Raw genomic sequence first — 18,240 nt, 5'->3', positions numbered from 1 at the left:
CCTAATGACTCGTCATATGGATGATTCGCTCCAGTACGAGTGTATGAATGAAGAAGACCCCAGAAGGTTGTGGGTCTCACTCGAAGAAAGATTTGGCAACGTCCGTGACTCCTTCCTTGCTTCCTGACCTAGAAGTGAGATGGCATAGCCTCCGCCCCTATGATTTCAAGTCAGTTCTTGACTATAACTCGGAAGCACTTCGCATTAAATCCTTAATGGAATTCTGTGGTAAAGAGATCACAAATGCGATGTTGATTGAGAAGACTCTCTCTACCTTCCCCGTTTCTGCATTGATGGTTGCTAAGAACTATCGAATTGATGTTACTGCAGGACGGATCACAAGGTTTCATGAGCTCATTGGAGCTATGAATGTCACTGAAAAGTATGACAACATCCTTGTGAAGAACTATAATTCGAGATCAGTGGAAATAGAGCATATTCCGGAATCCAATTATAGTCGTGCCCCTAAGAGAAGGCGCCAAGAGCAAAACCCTAATATTAGGGATACTTATGGACTTTCTGGTCCATATAATCGCTCTACTTGGGAAGGTAATCGCCAAAATAGGCGAACACGGAACCAAAGAGGTTAACGTGGAAAGAGAGAGGGAGGCAACGCCTCTGGCCATGTTGGTGGCTCCACCAACACTAAGAGCCATCTTAATGACGCTTTCAAAGCGCCTCAATCAATGGAGTTTGAGCAAAGAGATGTATGTTCTCAATGTGGAGTGTCTGATCATTGGGCACACATTTGTAGAGCTCGTGAAGAACTTGTCACCGCCTACAAAGCATATTTGTGAAGCAAGAGAGCTCACTATGTAGAACAACAAGATCAAGAAGATGATCTAAAGTGAAGGGTTGAAGACTACGAATCTGGCTGGGATCAATAGATCGCCAATTCTGTTTAAGTCTTTATTTTCCAAGAGATGTAGGCAATTGCCATATTATTTTTGTAGTAGATGCCTATGGTTTAGTCTTTCTTCAAAGTAGGCGTACTCAATGTAAATGTGATGTCTAGAAAGGTTTTAAGATAAGTGGTAATTAAGCGAGCTTTGCTCCACCGACATCTCCCTACTCACCTGGTCACATTTGCGTTGGAATTACCGAAAGAAGTTAGACGACTACCATTGTTTTGCATTAGCTAGCATTTGGATTAGATTCTCCTAATGGTTAAGAGACAATGATGTATTCCGTTGGCTTATGAATAAAATTTCGAGTTCTTTTCTTTATGACTCCATTTTGATTCATGAGCATGTTACTTTGTGACTACGATGGCTGGGCCATCAGTATTAATTTAAGGACATGGAATAGCCCAAGTTCTTTTTGCCAAATGGCACCTTGATTAATGTCACATAAACTCTCTACGCTCCTAGGGCAACTCGCACCTATGGATAGCCAACGGATTCCATGCGAAAACGCATGTAGAGAACAGAAATGAGTTCCTTTGCAATGCCTCTAATGATTGCGAACGAAGACGCATCTTAGAGAAGTTTATGTGTCTCTATAGTGGACTCTATGTCACTATTCTAGCTATTAAATCCAATAAAGTTATGAGAGAAGATCTCTTGGATTTAGACACATATTGGCTTTGTCTCGACAGGATAAGTCACCCTGGTCATGATATGATGATCCGTCTACTAAAGACTTCACATGGACACCCTCGAGCAAAATGAAGCAAGAATCAAAAATTGGTTCCTGGACTTAGCAAGATCGCAACAATTGCAGCATCTGGCGCTGCAGCTGTCTTGGAGCGCCATATGGCCGCCCAAGTCCCTTGTGACAACGCCATATATGGCGCTACCCATGGCCATGACGCCATGGATGTCAATCCCCATGGTTATAACGCCATGGATGCCACTTCCCATGGTCATGACACCATGATGGGTGATGTAGTCACAAACTTTGCTTCAATATGCGTTTCAAACGCTCAGGCCCAACTAAAACTCTCATTGGTTGCTTCTAAGGCCTCTCGCTCATTTTACAAAGCCACTTCCTTAGGAAAATTAGGACTGAGACCGTCCTATGCAAAGGATATGAAAATACTCATTATGTTCTTACATAGAATCCGTAGGGATTCTATGGACTGATTCCACCAACTTGCGGACATTTAAATATCTCATGATGTTGGTTGATATGCAAACACGCTGGTCACGTGTTGTGCCATTGTCCACTTGTAATGCTGCTTATGAAACACTCCTAGCACACATCATATGACAACGGGCTCACTTCCCGAATCATCCTATTCAGTCAATTGGATTTGACTATGCTAGTGAGTTTACATCGAATACTTTCGATAGTCATTGCATTTGGGATTGATGTTGGACATCATATTCCCATGAGCACACCCAAATGGTCTCGCGGAAACGACACGATGGTAGTCCGGACATTGGTAATGCGCACCAACGTCCTTATATCCGCTTGGGGTGATGCAATATCGCATGCAGCTATGCTAATTCATCTACGACCCATTGCCACTCAATCTACCTCTGCGTTACAGCTAGTGACTGGGTACAAGTATCGTACTTACGCATCTTTGAGTGTGCCATTTATGTGCCAATTGCGCCGCCACAGCGTTCTATGATGGGTCCTTACAGACAAATGGGCAACTCAGTTGGATTTGAGACTCCAACAATCGTCCGCCACTTAATGCCCTTGCTAGGCGATCTCCTTACCGCTAGATTTGTGGATGTCACTTTGATGAGACAGTCTTCCCGTCGTTAGGGGGAGATAAGAACACGAATGTTCAACAGGAACGACAGGAATTGTCGTAGTCTGTCCCCACTATGTCTCATCTCGATCCCTGTTAAAGTGACGAGATCACACAAACATGCCTGCAAGGATGGACGTCCCTACGAGAGGACGTAGCGCTACCCTACACAGAGGTAGGCATGGCGCCAACGCCATAGAGAGTGGCACTCTGGCGTTACAGGCCATGGCCCCAGCTAGGATGCATGGGAGGCCCGTGGGTTCGAAGGATACTTTGGCACATTCCAATCCTTTGATCATCAAGACTCAAAATCCGTCTCATGAGTATCTTCCGGGTTATGGTTATCGTTAGGGGACGCCTCAACGTTAGAACCCTATTCCTGAGAATATAGAGCTTTATGAAAATTACACTAGTGTACATGAGACGTGGGATAGAAACTCCATCATAATTGATGATGTAGCTGCGCATTTCGTTGCGCATGAGTTTGTTGAGTAAGATGATATCGAACCACGCTCCGTTGATGAATGAATGCCAACGTAGAGAGATTTGGCCTAAATGGAAAGATGCGATCCAGGTTAAGATGGATTCTCTAACGAAAAGGAAGGTTTTCTGAGCTAGTGATGCCAACACCTCCTGACATAAAACCTATTGACTAATGGGTCTTCGTTAGAAAGCGTAGTGAGAAAAAGATATGGTAATCTCGCCTTATGGCGCAAGGCTTCTCATAAAACGCCCTGGAATCGACTACGATGAGACATATTCTCTCGCAATGGATGTCATTACACTCCACTACCCTATCAGTTTGGTAGTTTCCGAATAACTGAACATGCAGCTTACAAATGTGGTCACTACATATCTCTATAGGGATCTAGATACGGAATATACATGAAGGTTCATGGTGAACTTCATTTACCCAAGTCAAGTGGCTCTAGACCACGGGGCGCGTTTTACAAAGAGGTTGAAACGCTCACTAAGATGACTACTTGATTGGGAAGGGATATGCCCAAGCGTTTCTATAACAAGTTTAGGATTCTATCGCGGTTCATGTTGGACATGATCTTCATTAGAAGCCCTTAAAGAGTTAAGGGAAACCGCTGAACACTTGAAATCCGATTTTGAGATGAAGGATTATGGGAGAACACGATTATGTCTCGGTTTGGAACTTGAGCATCGTGTTGATAGATGCTTAGGCATTTTGACAAGGTCAAACCTTCAAGCACCCCCATGATCGTCCGTAGTCTTGATCCTGAAAAGGATCCTCTTCGTTCGAAGGATGATGACGAAGATGCGCTAGGGGCAGAAATGCCCTAGTGAAGTACAATAGGCGCATTATTGTACATAGCTCAATGCACAAGACCGGACATCTCATTTACCATGAACTTGTTAGCTAAGATATAGCTCTGTGCCAACGCGACGCCATTAGATTGGTGTAAAAGATATCTTTCAGTACTTGAGATGTACGATTGATATGGGCTTGTTCTATCCCTACAGAGAGATGATGGATTCGGACCCATCACACACTAGGAACGCCGCCAACACTGGCCTGCGTCCACTATCCCCATCCCAAAACGACATGTGTTTTGGAAGGTTTAACTGATGCTGGGTATCTCTCTGACCCACACAAAGGTCATTCCCAAACTGGTTTAGTGTTCACCATGGGTAAAGACTGCGATATCTTGGAGGTCTATAGAATAGACCCTAGTCGCTATATCTTCGAACAATGCAGAGATCATTGCTCTTCTTCACGAAGAGATTCGTGAATGTATATGGATTGGATCCATAATTACGCATGTTCGAACAATTGTGGTTTGAAGTCTACCATAGATGAGCCTACGAGCATTTAGGATAATGCAGCTTGTTTTGAACAAATAAAGCAAGGCTACATCAAAGCGACAACACCAAGCTTAATCAGCAACAACAGACTCTCCTCAAGATCAAAATGAACTAGATTCGATCTGAGGACAGTGTGGCAGACTTGCTCACTAAGTCATTGCCTAAATTCCACTTTCAAGAAACATGTTGGTAGCATCGTTTACGGAAGTTATCCGAACTCCCATGACCGTAGTCATCAGGGGGAGATGCAGACATCAGGGGGAGATGTCTACATGTATGGTCTCGAAACGTGAAGGGTGTGTTGTGCTCTTTTTCCCCTTCGATCGAGGTTATTTTTGTCCCACTGGGTTTTTGTTACTCGGCAAGGTTTTTAATGAGGCAACGAGAGAAGCACCACGTTTGGACGACACAAGGGGAAGTGTTCAAGGAAATCCCGATTATGTGTCTGGCCCAAACTCTAGGTTACTTGACCTAGTGGTAATAGGATTAAATTAGAAGGATCTAGATTCCTATTCAATGTATGATTACTTTCCTTGTACGATTGAGATTCTATGCATTGTAATCCTCTATATAAAGAGGCCCCTATTATCAATGAGAATAGACAGCAAATTCCTCTCAATTTCAGTTTCTCTACAACAATGTTATATTTATAAGGGTTTTTGTCCATTTATCCCACTTATCTCATTAAGTTTTTTTAATTCCCCCTTACCCCTTAAACACTAATAAGGTCTTCCCCAATACCCAATTAAGTTTTTTTTTTTTTTTTTTTTTTTAAGACTATTTTACCATCACCCTTTTGTTACATAGAGAGAGAGAGAGAGAGAGAGTGGAAGAGAGAGAAGCCGTAGGAGACTTCACCAGATTTCGGCCAACGACCGCGGGATTCCGGTCACCTGCCGCTGCCCACCGGACTTCTCTGAAAACCTTGCCGGAGGTCCCTAAAGAGGTCGTCGAAAATCTCATAGGTCGCCGAAAAGGTTTATTGCCCCTAAATAGACCTTTATTGTTCCCTAATGAAGTGACAATAAACCTCTATTGCCCCCTATAGAGGGGCAATAAAAGTTTATGAAACCTCACCGGAAGTCCCCAAAGAGGTTGTCAGAGATCTCATATGGGGATAAAGAGGTTTATTGCCTCCCAATAAACCTTTCGGTTTTCTGAATGGGAACTAATCTCCTTAAAATTAGACAAATAGAACTTTGATTAAAGAAAAAAACGAGGAGACTACATCAATCCAAAACAATTATTGCTCTCCAATAGACCTTCAATAGACCTTGATTGACAAAAATCCTAGTTTTAGCTAAAAGAGAAAAATAACATCATCATCACCGCTTCTTTACAGAGGTACTAACTCCAACATTTTCCTCCATACATCATAATCAACCAACTTTTTACGTTTTGAAAAAGATGCATAAACTAGTTGTTTATGAAAGAATGCTTATTAGGTTTTGCTAAGAGCAACTCCAATAGTTTCCCAATAATTTTTGTATTATAAAGAAGTCAAAGTCAAAGTTTTAAGCAATTTCGCTTCTCCAACTCCAACAGATTCCCTATTTTACAGCTAACTCTAAAATCTCTATAATTCTTCCTTAAATGTTTAGAGACTGCTGTAAATTTAGAGAATTTTGTTTTCTCTTTCCTCACTATCCCTAAAATAGATAGTTCTAGAAAATCTGTTGGACCAAAAGATGCTCATTTTTTCCCTAAAATAGAGGGGGGGAAAATCAAAATATGGGAAAACTATTGGAGTTGCTCTAATAAGGTTGAAAGGAGTACATCTATGTTAAGTAAGAATAGAAGTACGTCCAGACTCCAGAGTTAATAATACCATCAACAAATATATCTATGTTAAAGGAAAAACACATTATGTGCCTTCGTCAAAGAAACAGACGAAGAGGGAATCAGGGAATTGCAATCACATCACAATCAATATTTACTATCATTATTGTAATTGATGTTAATCGATATTTCTATTGTAATTTCATCCCTATATAAATGGGCTATGAAATGAAATGAGTAGACCAATTCCAATTCCAATTTACTTTTGCAATACACACACACACACACACACACACACACACACACAAAGGTACAAAGTTAAAAGAAGAAAATACAAAAAAATCGTCAAAAATAGGTGGGGTACAGAGAAACTATCTATAATTACATGCATGTAGCGATTAAGATATATGGATACAGAGAATTATAGTGTGGGTCGTTTCTCAGTGGGGTTCTTTCACCGTGTATAAAGTATAGGGGTGGGCAGAAACCGAACCGGGAGCAGAAAATCGGCCGAACTGGCCCGGAAAATGGGTTCCGGTTACCGAACCGGAAGAAACAGTTAAAGAAAATGCATCAAACCGGACCAGACCGGATAGAACCTGGTTCTTACTCTGAACCAACCGGAATAAACCGAACCGGCCGAATTTATATAAAATATTAATTTTTATTATTTTTAATACGTGTCAACTTCTGATTGGCTTCTGATTGGGTTTCATGTGAATTTGACCTTACCTGATCATAAAGAAAACCCTAACCTATTCGAGGCTAGCCGTTCTCTCTCTCTCATCTCTCTCGGCCTCTCATCTCTCTCGACCAACACTCTCTCTGTCTCTCACAGCCGCCGACCAACAACTACCATGCCGCGCCACCTACCAACGCCTTTGATCTGCACAACGCCGAGCTCGATCCTCAGGCTACCAACGCCGCCTGCCGACGCCTTCGATCTGCACAACGCCAAGCCCGACTCTTCAACCTTCGATCTGCAATGACGATCCCGACTCTCCAACGACGATGAGCAGCGATGCCGATCAACCGAAACCGAACCGGGCCGACTTGAAAGTTAGGGTCACCCCAATTTTCGGCCCAGTCCATTAACATTCAGTTGCTGGTCCTAATATTCAATCCACCGAAGAATACGGGTCGGATGCGGTTTTGGCCCAAAACCAGTCCGATCCGACCCACGCCCACCCCTAGTAAAAATATAAAGAAAGAAAGCAAAGACGTGTGGCCGCAATTTTCAATTTAATATCTCTAGTGGTTTCAATGATGAGGACGATATCGATGAGAACAAACCTGAATTCTTCCAGCACCACAAACTAGGCATGCAGCACTATTTTCTTGAACGAAACAAGAAATCAAACCCTCCATCTGCAACATAAGGGGATAGAGAGTGATCAGAGTTGGCGATAGAGACGATTACAAGCTGAGGGCAAAGACCGTAGAGGCGTAGAGCATACCGTTTGGAATCCGACCCGGATACGGTGCATAAGCATATTAGTGTTGCAATTAGACTATCAGGTTGATGGAGCCGGAGGAATGGTCGGAGTAGGTAGTGGCGGTTGCGATGACTGGCTGTAGTGTGTCTCGGATTTCGTCGGAGAAGAGAGATATTGAGAGAGGGAGAGACGAAAGTTTGAGAGAGAGAGGTAGACTTATAATTTCATAATTGTTCAGAGGCCAAAATTGTCTTTTCGCCTTTTAACTTTTTTGTTGTAAGGGGTGGGGTCAAATTTGGACATGAGGTCAAGGACCTTGTTTTTATAAATGATATATATATTTTTTTAATATTTTGTACCTTATGAGAGATAAAAATGTATGATGACTTAATTAATAATATGTTTTAGGAAAACTGAATTGGGAGAGAATTTGCTATGCTTTAATTGGAGTATCTTTATATAGAGGATTACAAGTATAGAGATACAGTTGTACACAGAAACATAATTGTATATTGATTGGATTCCGAGATTATCTCTAACATAAACTCTATTTCAACTAGAACAAATATCTTAGAGTTTGGGCCAGACACATATTCTGAATTTACTTAAACATAATATAAATTTTAAAAAGAAATTTATGGGTAATTGCTACAATACAAAAGCCTCTTGGATTCTTAGAACTAGCCCATAATCACAAGTTCTAGTTGAAGCCCACGGTTGGTTTCTGCCAACGATGGCATATCCGTCATATTGAGGACACCGAAAACCCAAAACCCTAACCCATTGAGGCCTATAAAACCAAACACACGAAACGGAGATGTATCATAAGCCGAATTCGCTCTGGTTTTCAACCCTCTGTTCCGTTCCGCCGCTTCTTTTTCTCTACTTGGTGATGGTCATGGGGCTAATCATTTTGGGGTTTTGATTGATTGCTCTGTTTTCCTCAAAGCATCTAGCTTTTCTCTCTGAATTTTTTGTTTGTTTATGTTGGTCTAATTTTCTGTTTTTCTCTGTGATGATCAAAACGATGACGAGTCCGATCCATTCATTCATTAAATCGTGACGACAATCGAGGCATTTGTCTGAGAGGAATCGATTTATCTCTCAAAGTTTCAATCTTTGTTTTACTTTATCTCTCAAAGTTTCAATCTTTCCTTTTTGTTTGTGTTTGATTTGGTTTGAATTATGAAGTGAGTATTGGGTTTTCTCTGTGATGATGAAAACAGATGACGAGTCCGATCCATTCATTCATTAAATCATGAGGACAAAACGAGGCATTTGTCTGAGAGATTGATTAATACCCACTTCCTAAATTTTTGTTTGTTTGTTTTAATTTCATGATTTTTGGGTCAATATTAGGATTGAGGAGCAGGCATGGTGATGATTGTTTTATATTCTGATGTTTTCTGATGAACATTAACCTCCTACTCATGCTGAATGTCTGCTCTTTAGATTTTATTTTGTTAAAATTTTGGTTTTCAATTGACATTGTGTACCTCAATTGTTGAGAGAGAGATGATGTAGCGATGATGAAAAAAGTAATCTTTACTCTTTAATGCATTGAGGGCTCACCGATGATTTCTTTCAAGCACTTTTGAGCTAATCTCTTTCTCTCTCAAGTTTGAGGCTTTCAGTTTCTTATGTTTTATGAGTCTCTTTGGTTGTTAATTCCATCAAGTTTTGTGGAAATTTGAACATTGAGTCGGAATCGGAACTTGGACGTACAAATTGCTTCGTTCGCTGATCTTGTATTGGAAGTACTTGGTTACTTTTATGGAAAGGAAAACCAAATATGATTTCAGAAATGTATAAACCCTAATATGATTTCAGAAGTGTTTCAACATGGATGAACCTCTTAGGCATGTTGACTAATAGGCTATGTTGATGGACTTTCTGACGATCATGACATATTTGGATGGCAAGGAACTTGTAAGTGGGTAACAAATTTTGATGCCTATTGGCCTAAAACAAAGAAGGAACATATTGGTTAAACCGGAAGTGACTTCCAAAGCAGTGGGAAGGTTTTACTACAGATCCTGAAAAGAATTTCTAGGGCAACAAAATCTTTGAAGAGCATTCAGAAGTGTTTCAACATGGATGAACCTCTTAGGCATGTTGACTAATAGGCTATGTTGATGGACTTTCTGACGATCATGACATATTTGGATGGCAAGGAACTTGTAAGTGGGTAACAAATTTTGATGCCTATTGGCCTAAAACAAAGAAGGAACATATTGGTTAAACCGGAAGTGACTTCCAAAGCAGTGGGAAGGTTTTACTACAGATCCTGAAAAGAATTTCTAGGGCAACAAAATCTTTGAAGAGCATTAAACCAGTTGAGATAATCAAATCTTTTAATTATTAGAACACATTAACTGTGAATGACACAAAATCCTTGACCAGATGAACAGAACAAAACCAGTACTTCACTACAAATCTTGGTGGCTGAAAATGAAATGGGCTTACATTGTTGCGCTTTCTCCTACTCAAACAGAACACTTCTCCAGCTGCTGGTTTCCTGAGTAAAATTCGCATATGACAGTGATAGTCAGAGTGGACTTACCAGTTTATTCATTCAAATATGTAAAATGCAACCCTTAGCATCAAGGCCTATTAGCTCAGCTGGTTAGAGCGTCGTGCTAATAACGCGAAGGTCACAGGTTCGAGACCTGTATGGGCCAATTTTTTATTTTTGTTTTCCTACTGGCTACTGATATTTCTCTAGTCCGACATAATTAGCTAAATTGGTTTTAATATTTTTTAGTGTATCCAGGGCTAGAGGTTCGAAACACGTTTCCTTTTGATTTTGTATTATAGGTTGTTTTTTCTGAATATCAAGTTACACTTCCCCTGATTGATCATTGATGGCAAATGTTGAACTCATGTAGTGATTATTCAACCCATATATATGTGGAGTAGGAAGCAGAGGATATGAGCCTGCTCATCTCTGACCACCAGTATCTTTATCCCAAATATGAAACTTGCCACTTGGCACACAAGCTTTACCTCCATTCCACCAATCACAGCCCACCTTATCCTATCCTTTATCCACCAAAGCCACCAAATAATTGTCACCACCATATTCCATATCAAACTCCCCACTCAGATAATATACACTGATAGATCACCATAGAGAAGTGAATCACAAGTGAACCATAGCCATGGCAGCCTCTATGCAAGCAGCTGCTACACTTATGCAACCCACAAAGGTGGGTGTGCCATCTAGGACCAGCCTGCAGTTGAGGTCCTCTAATGTTTCCAAGGCTTTTGGGTTGGAGCCAGCTGCCTCTTCTAGGCTCACTTGCTCTTTGCAGACTGATCTTAAGGAGTTTGCACACAAGTGTGTAGATGCCACCAAGATTGCTGGCTTTGCTCTCGCCACTTCCGCCCTCGTCGTCTCTGTATGTTTAGTATATGCTGCTTAATCTTACTACTTTGTGCATGTATAGCATGTTGCGATTAGTTACGAGTATGTTGTGATCAGTTGAATGCTGCAAGTTCTTCACATATTTCTTATACAATGGTGATTAGTAAGTAAGATACTAACATCCTTGAAGTATATATGACAACTAATGAAGTATATGATAATAGTCTAATAGTTGTCGGATATCTGACATGTTATATTATGAACCCTACTGTCAATCTGTACCAATAATTTAACAAAACTAAACTGATTAGTAGTTTAAATTGAGAATCGAACAAATAACATGTTAAATGTTAACTAATCACCACTTCCGCCCTCGTCGTCTCTGTATGTTTAGTATATGCTGCTTAATCTTACTACTAAACTGATTAGTAGTTTAAATTGAGAATCAAACAAATAACATGTTAAATGTTGTATTTGGATAGCACTTTGAAGCAAGAATCCATGTGATCTTAGTTCAATTCCAAGTCTGACTACATCTGTTAGTACTAATATATATATAGTTCAATTGAAAGTCTAACAAAGTAACAATTGATGGTGTTAACTCTGAATTACATTGTTGGGGATAACTTGTGTTTTGTAGGGAGCAGGAGCAGAAGGAGCCCCAAAGAGGCTGACCTACGACGAAATCCAGAGCAAGACATACATGGAAGTGAAGGGAACCGGAACTGCCAACCAATGCCCCACCATTGATGGTGGATCCGAAGCCTTTGCCTTCAAGCCAGGCAAGTACGTAGCCAAGAAGTTCTGTCTAGAGCCAACTTCCTTCACAGTCAAGGCAGATAGTGTGAGCAAGAACGCCCCACCAGAGTTCCAAAACACCAAGCTCATGACTCGCCTAACCTACACCCTTGATGAGATCGAGGGCCCTTTCGAGGTCTCCCCTGATGGAACTGTCAAGTTCGAGGAGAAAGATGGAATTGATTACGCTGCTGTTACAGTCCAGCTCCCCGGAGGTGAGCGTGTGCCTTTCTTGTTCACCATCAAGCAACTTGTGGCGTCTGGAAAGCCCGACAACTTCACCGGAGAGTTCTTGGTACCCTCATACAGAGGCTCCTCTTTCTTGGACCCAAAGGGCAGAGGTGGCTCCACCGGTTATGACAATGCCGTTGCGCTGCCAGCTGGAGGAAGAGGAGATGAGGAGGAACTTGCCAAGGAGAACACCAAGAATGTTTCATCATCAAAAGGGAAGATCACACTGAGTGTGACCAAGACCAAGCCGGAGAGCGGCGAGTTGATTGGAGTGTTTGAGAGCATTCAGCCTTCTGATACTGATTTGGGTGCCAAGGTTCCAAAGGATGTCAAAATCCAAGGGGTCTGGTATGCTCAGCTTGATTAGAACTATTCCCTGTGTATGAATCAATGTATTTACTTCTCATTCTGAGGTTTCAGATTTTGCTATAAATCAAAAAATGGTGTTGCTGAACTTCTCTTGTAACCCAAATTGGAAAGTACTGAGATCATTATCTTGTTGTATATTATCAGGTCTATTATTATGATCCAAATGCCTAATGAATTCTTCCGAAGCTCCTCTGCTTCATCAAAGTGTTTGCTTATAATTGAGCACTAAAACTAAAAGATTTTGAACATTTTTCTTGTTGCACAACTAAATTAATCAAAAGGGTTCCAACAGCAAAAGGTTTGATATGGATTTAGGTTAAGATCCCAATTTGGTTGTGATCTAGTGAAAACAAAGCAGGACCAATGAGGTTCATCCATTCATGAATCATGATCTATCTTACTTTCACTGTAAGCTAGTTATATTTTCATATCATTTTGTGAGTGAGCCACACAAATTGGATATTTGGAGTCAAATGTGATCCATACAGATTTGTCAAGACACTAAAAGCTTATAAAAGGTCTATGAAAATACCATATGCTTTTGTCCGGTAACTTTTTTTTTTTTTTTTGGGGTCTGTTGTCTGGTTACAGTTTGAAAGATATTATTCGTATTAATATTATCCATCAGCAGGAAACGAAAGTCCTACTAAGAAATTATTGGTAAGGCGGTAAGGCCTTGGACATTGAAACACATGAACTTGATTCATTATGAATATGATATTGTTGAAATGCAAAGCACCAAACATTTGTCTGAGTATGTAATCCAAATTAAAAGCATAAGCATGTTTTTCATCTGAATTTTAAGAAAAATGATGTGATTTGCCAAACATCGTTGAAAAAGATTTGAGTTGGTGAAACTTGTGATAAAAGCTTTTAAAAACAATGCTTTATCCTTAATTTTGGTAACCAGGCAAATCTCATAACCAACTCATCATTTCGAATATATAAGGTTTGGGGTACTAAGTGCAATCAACACAACACGTACCAAATACAAATAGATTTGAAAACATATTTCACCGTTCTGCTAGTTCCGACTTACTCGAGGTTAAGCAGACAAATTTTCGTTGGCTACGTGCTTTTATCGACGAAATTTCAGCGGCTTACATGCTTTCGCCAACGAATTTTCTTGGGCAAATGTGATTTTTTATTTATTTTATCTTTTAAGGTCAGTTTTTTCAACATAAATTTTGTCTACAGTGGTGTTCCAAAGAGATATTTGTCACTAATGGTTGTTTAAAAAAAAAAAAACATTTAACAGCATTCAATTCGTCCAGCAAAATTGTGTCATGTTGAAAAATATTCTATTTATGTGTGTATTACTTTCCATTGTTGTAATAGGAGAAGTTTACTCTAGATTCCTAGTCTTAATTAGAATAGGATTCATTGTACTCAAAGGAATTGTACTTGTACCCTCTATATATAGAGACTCTTATTATCAATAAAAGACACAACTATTCTCTCAAATTCTCTCTTTACTTTCAGTATTCTAAAACATGTTATTAGCACAAGTCCTAACCCTGGTTTAGAAAGTCAAAATCCCTTCTCTTCTTCTTCCCTAGCAGTGAAACCCAAAAACCCTACCCTAGGATCACTTTGTGCGCACCCTTGTGCCATCACCACCCCTTGTACGCCACCACCTCCTACGCACCACCTGGAGAAGAACACAAGACTAACAGACCAAAAAAAAAAAAAAAAATCAAGAAAACCAAGTAAGTTTTTAGATTAAAGTTGTTGCTTTCCGTACTTTCAGTTTCTTCTCTTTCTTCAGGGACTTCTAAAATCCCTTCTTCTACCCCCCACCTTTCTTATAACGAGGTACTTGTTAAGGACCGAACTGTGCGGGTTCGTGATTAGCTACGAACAAGAGTTTCGTGAGTATCAATTTTAAAACGACCATTTAACATCACTATTTTGGTCAACTCCAAATCCCTTGGAAATATTTCGTGGAAGTATTTAAGACTCCGAAACTAATGTGAAGTCCCGAATTTTCATATAATAAATTTATGTAATTCAATAATTGTTCTATTATTTGAATTATGATATTTGGGATAAATTCGTATGTCATGGTTTGAGAAATTTGGTTTCGAATGAATTTATTTTCGAAACGAACGTTATTTAGGGGGTTGTGAAAATTGACTTTTTGTACGTAAGGAATTTTGGAAAACTTCCTTCATAGAGGTTGTAGAGCTCGTCGATACGAGTTCGTACATATGTGGAACGCAAAAATCGGAGTTCGCATGAGAAAGTTATTGACGATTGAAAGTTGGGAATTTTCTATAAATATAAGAAAATCCGGGATTTTTCATTAAATCCCAAAATTTTCCGTTTTTTATATTTTCCTCCCCCATTCTCTCCGTTCTCTCTCATCAGAACCCTCGGGTTCCGATCGACCCGACCCGGCCTTTTCTCTCTGTTCGGGCGTCCTCCGGCCACGACCCGGCCCTCTTTGTGATCGCCACAAGCCGCCTAGCCTCCCCCCGGTGTTTCTTTGCCACGCCGCTACCCCGAACTCTGGATCGAAGCAACCCCGTGCCCAAAATCCAACCCGGCCGGATATCCCTTTTTCCGGCGATTCATGGGCCGATCCTCCCCATTTTCGTGATCTCCTCCTCTTGCTGATCATCCTCATATCCTCCTTGCTTGACGATTTGGAGTGAAGATCTGTAGATCAAGGTTTGAAGATTTCAACGTTCCTGATTCGATCTGGAATCTGATCGGACGCACAAGATTAATCCACCTTCAAAGCTCGATCTAGGACGATCTAGACCTTGTCTCAGAAAACGTCAGGTATCAAAGTGGTTCAATTCTTTATTTTGAAGAAGTTTGTAGTTGACAACTTTTGCATCTGAGGTGGTTGACCGTCGTTGACCGCCTCGTTGACCGCCGTCTGACCTCCGCATGTGGCGGCGCGTCGGACCATTTTTTGAGTTTATATTATCTGGACGATGATCTATGCATCCATACGAGCGTTTTGATATATTACAAGGTTATTTTAGAAAAAGTTGATAAATGGATGATTTGAGTTTTGACGACACTATTTAACGTTTTTACGTTTATCTTCGGTTTACGGTCTGCGAAGATCTGACCATCGGTTTTGCTTCAAATTCTGATATGTTGATCGTATGACTATCCCGATGACTTTGTGTGGTCACGGGCGAAGATCCGACCGTTGGATCTTCGTATAATTGAGAACTAGCGATTCGAAAGGCGATTCGTGAGAATCCGACTGTCGGATTTTTGTATAAATTGTGGAGATGTTTGTAAGGACGATTCAGGAAGATCCGACCGTTGGATCTTCGTGATAAATTCAGGAGGATGATCCTAAGGGCGATCTGTGAGGATCCGACCGTTGGATCATCGTTTAGTTTCGATCTGACCGTTGGATTGTCGTTTTAGTGTGTTTTATGAATCCCTTGCTAAGTTAAGATCATATTGGATTAGGTGATCGACGGATTGATTTGGCGGACGATTCGTGAAATCGTTGTTGAGCTGTTAAGAAGACGCAGCTGGATTAGAGGTGAGTAAATCTCACATGGTTCATATTACGAACCAAATGTCGTTAATTTCCTTATTTATGTTGTGATTAAAGTGAAAAAGGTTTTATGGAAATAAATATCTGTTTTGAAAGGTATTGTGTATCGTGTAACATTTTGGGTCTAGTGTGACTCCTTTAAATGTTTTAGTATTTATACCGTGGATATTGTGTATCGTGTAACATTTTGGGTCTAGTGTGACTCCTTTAAAATGTTTTGGTATTTATACCATAGATCCAAAGACTTACGAGTTGGGGATCGTGGATCAGCAAATTTGATCGTGGATCAGCAAATTTGATCGTGGGTAGAAAAATCGGAACTCCACGTCTTTGGCCGGGTTAGTGGATACGATTAGTTAGAGCTCTAGTCTGTCTGCCATCGTGTGACATGAATACAGCGAGTTATCGTGATCATGAATACACCTTTGAAAATTGAAGTATGACATGAATACAACGAGTTGAATTACTCGTGATCATGAATACATATTTATTATATAAAATGTGTTGAGTGGTGAGTGATGATATTTGTTGGAAAATGGTTTGGAAATGGAAGTGGAATGTTTTGTTCTGAGTTGAAAATGTTTTGAGTAAAAGTTGTTGATTTACTGTTTTATTTCCATTTACTCATACGGGCTGTCAAAAGCTTACCGGGTTTTGTGTTGTTGCAATCCCGGTATACTATTCAAACGGTGTAGCGGATAATCCTGCAGGTCAGGATAACCAGGGCTGTGATCGAGCTATTTAGAGTAGCATCATTTGTTTTATTCGCTTTCTTTTGTGAGGTTTGTTATGCTCATCTAAGCTTACATTTACAATTGGAGAGAGTGTTCTGTAATAAACAAAATCCTTGAGGATTTGGGTATGTATTATTGAGTGGTATGAGGTGTGTTTGTTTATGAGAAAAAAATTCAGAACATTTATTTGGTTTAGTTGCTTTTATTCATGTTTCGGATTTGAATTAGTTATTCAAAATTCGGGGCGTGACAACTAATTCATTCTTCTTTGTTTCTCAGGATGTCGAATGCGAATATGCAAAAACTCGACTTCGCTAAATTGGATTCAAATGGCGTTGGATATCAATTATGGGTGAGTGATGTCGAGGATCACCTCACTGCCAATGGGATTCTAGCAACGATTCGACCGCCGGATTCAAACTTGTTGGTTCAGCCAACTCCGACCAAGAATGCTGAAGCACTCATATTGATTAGGCGCCATATAGACAATTTGCTCCGGAAGGAATATACATCAATCAAGAACCCTAGGACTTTGTGGGTTGCGCTTGAAGAGCGTTTTGGCAATATTCAAGATATCCTCCCGGACTTGAAGGTGAAGTGGAATGATCTACGCTTCTCGAACTTCAAGACTGTTTCTGAATATAATTCAGAGGCCCTATGCATCAAGTCGATGTTGAAATTCTGTGGAGAAGAGCTCACAGATAAGGATTTAATTGAGAAAACCCTCTCGACCTTCCCCGTTTCTGCATTATTGGTATCAAAGCAATATTGGCTTGAATACAATGCTAAACGGATCACGAGGTTTCATCAGCTTATGAATGCTATGTTGGTTGCTGAGAAACATGATAACATACTCGTGAAGAACTATAATTCAAGACCGGTTGGAACCAAGAGCGTTCATGAGGCAAATTACGGTGGCGCATCTAAAGGAGGGTACAAAAAGCAAAACCTTAAGGCAAAGGAAAATCAATTTGGACGTGTCAGTCCATATAACCGCCCTACAAATGAAGAAAACCGCCAGAATGATGCGCGGCCATGTGGCAACAATGGCCAACATAGGAGAGGAAGGGTCGGCGGCGCCGCTGGACGTGGTGGTGCTGCCACCAACTGCCCTAGGTACCGTTCACACGCACAAGGTGCATCTCAATTAAAGGGAGCTGGTCATAGTGATGAGGTATGCTCTAGATGTGGATTTAATGAGCATTGGTTTAAGTGTTGTAAAGCGAGTGAGAAGCTAGCTGCACAATACAAGGAGTATAGAGATATGAGAGAGCAAGAGGCCTATCTCGTAACTGAAGGAGAAGAATGAAATGGCAATGACGTCAATCTCGAGGCCTTTTGTGATATGGGATGTTGCCGATTTCGATTAACCACCTTTTTATTTTTCCAAGAATATTTGTAAAGGCCTTTTGTGCCTTAGTTTTATTGATGACATTGGTTATAGTTATTATTTGGAT

At 40.4% G+C, this 18,240-nt stretch overlaps 2 protein-coding genes and 4 non-coding genes across 6 annotated transcripts; all 6 read left to right on the top strand.

The window, feature by feature from the left end:
• The first annotated feature begins 8,759 nt into the window (after positions 1–8,759).
• On the top strand, positions 8,760–8,843 carry LOC133727616 (small nucleolar RNA SNOR75). Its single transcript, XR_009855295.1, has one exon. It is a non-coding gene; the product is annotated as a small nucleolar RNA SNOR75 (small nucleolar RNA).
• A 114-nt stretch (positions 8,844–8,957) lies between these two features.
• On the top strand, positions 8,958–9,043 carry LOC133727617 (small nucleolar RNA SNOR75). The gene has a single exon (XR_009855296.1). It is a non-coding gene; the product is annotated as a small nucleolar RNA SNOR75 (small nucleolar RNA).
• A 78-nt stretch (positions 9,044–9,121) lies between these two features.
• Positions 9,122–9,189, top strand: LOC133727647 (small nucleolar RNA Z105). Its single transcript, XR_009855324.1, has one exon. It is a non-coding gene; the product is annotated as a small nucleolar RNA Z105 (small nucleolar RNA).
• Positions 9,190–10,359: 1,170 nt separating this feature from the next.
• TRNAI-AAU (transfer RNA isoleucine (anticodon AAU)) lies at positions 10,360–10,433 on the top strand. Its single transcript has one exon. It is a non-coding gene; the product is annotated as a tRNA-Ile (tRNA).
• Positions 10,434–10,830: 397 nt separating this feature from the next.
• Positions 10,831–12,675, top strand: LOC133719409 (oxygen-evolving enhancer protein 1, chloroplastic). Its single transcript, XM_062145841.1, has 2 exons — positions 10,831–11,153; positions 11,760–12,675. Exons 1-2 carry the CDS (start codon positions 10,914–10,916, stop codon positions 12,513–12,515), a joined length of 996 nt encoding a protein of 331 aa, XP_062001825.1. The 5' UTR covers positions 10,831–10,913; the 3' UTR covers positions 12,516–12,675.
• A 4,388-nt stretch (positions 12,676–17,063) lies between these two features.
• LOC133706772 (uncharacterized) lies at positions 17,064–18,092 on the top strand. The gene has a single exon (XM_062132341.1). It carries the CDS (start codon positions 17,064–17,066, stop codon positions 18,090–18,092), a length of 1,029 nt encoding a protein of 342 aa, XP_061988325.1.
• The last annotated feature ends 148 nt before the right edge of the window (positions 18,093–18,240 follow it).

The sequence above is a fragment of the Rosa rugosa genome, chromosome 1 (genome assembly GCF_958449725.1).
Source record: "Rosa rugosa chromosome 1, drRosRugo1.1, whole genome shotgun sequence".
Taxonomy (NCBI): Eukaryota; Viridiplantae; Streptophyta; class Magnoliopsida; order Rosales; family Rosaceae; genus Rosa; species Rosa rugosa.
The sequence above is the reverse complement of the archived record's forward strand: the minus strand, read 5'-3'. Positions and strand labels throughout refer to the sequence as shown.

What these genes read in the sequence shown, in the direction of transcription:
- LOC133719409 (XM_062145841.1), top strand. Translation starts at nt 10,914, where the DNA reads ATGGCAGCCTCTATGCAAGCAGCTGCTACACTTATGCAACCCACAAAG. An exon ending in CTTCCGCCCTCGTCGTCTCT is followed by an intron (nt 11,154 to 11,759) that starts GTATGTTTAGTA and finishes TGTGTTTTGTAG; the next exon opens with GGAGCAGGAGCAGAAGGAGC.
- LOC133706772 (XM_062132341.1), top strand. Translation starts at nt 17,064, where the DNA reads ATGTCGAATGCGAATATGCAAAAACTCGACTTCGCTAAATTGGATTCA.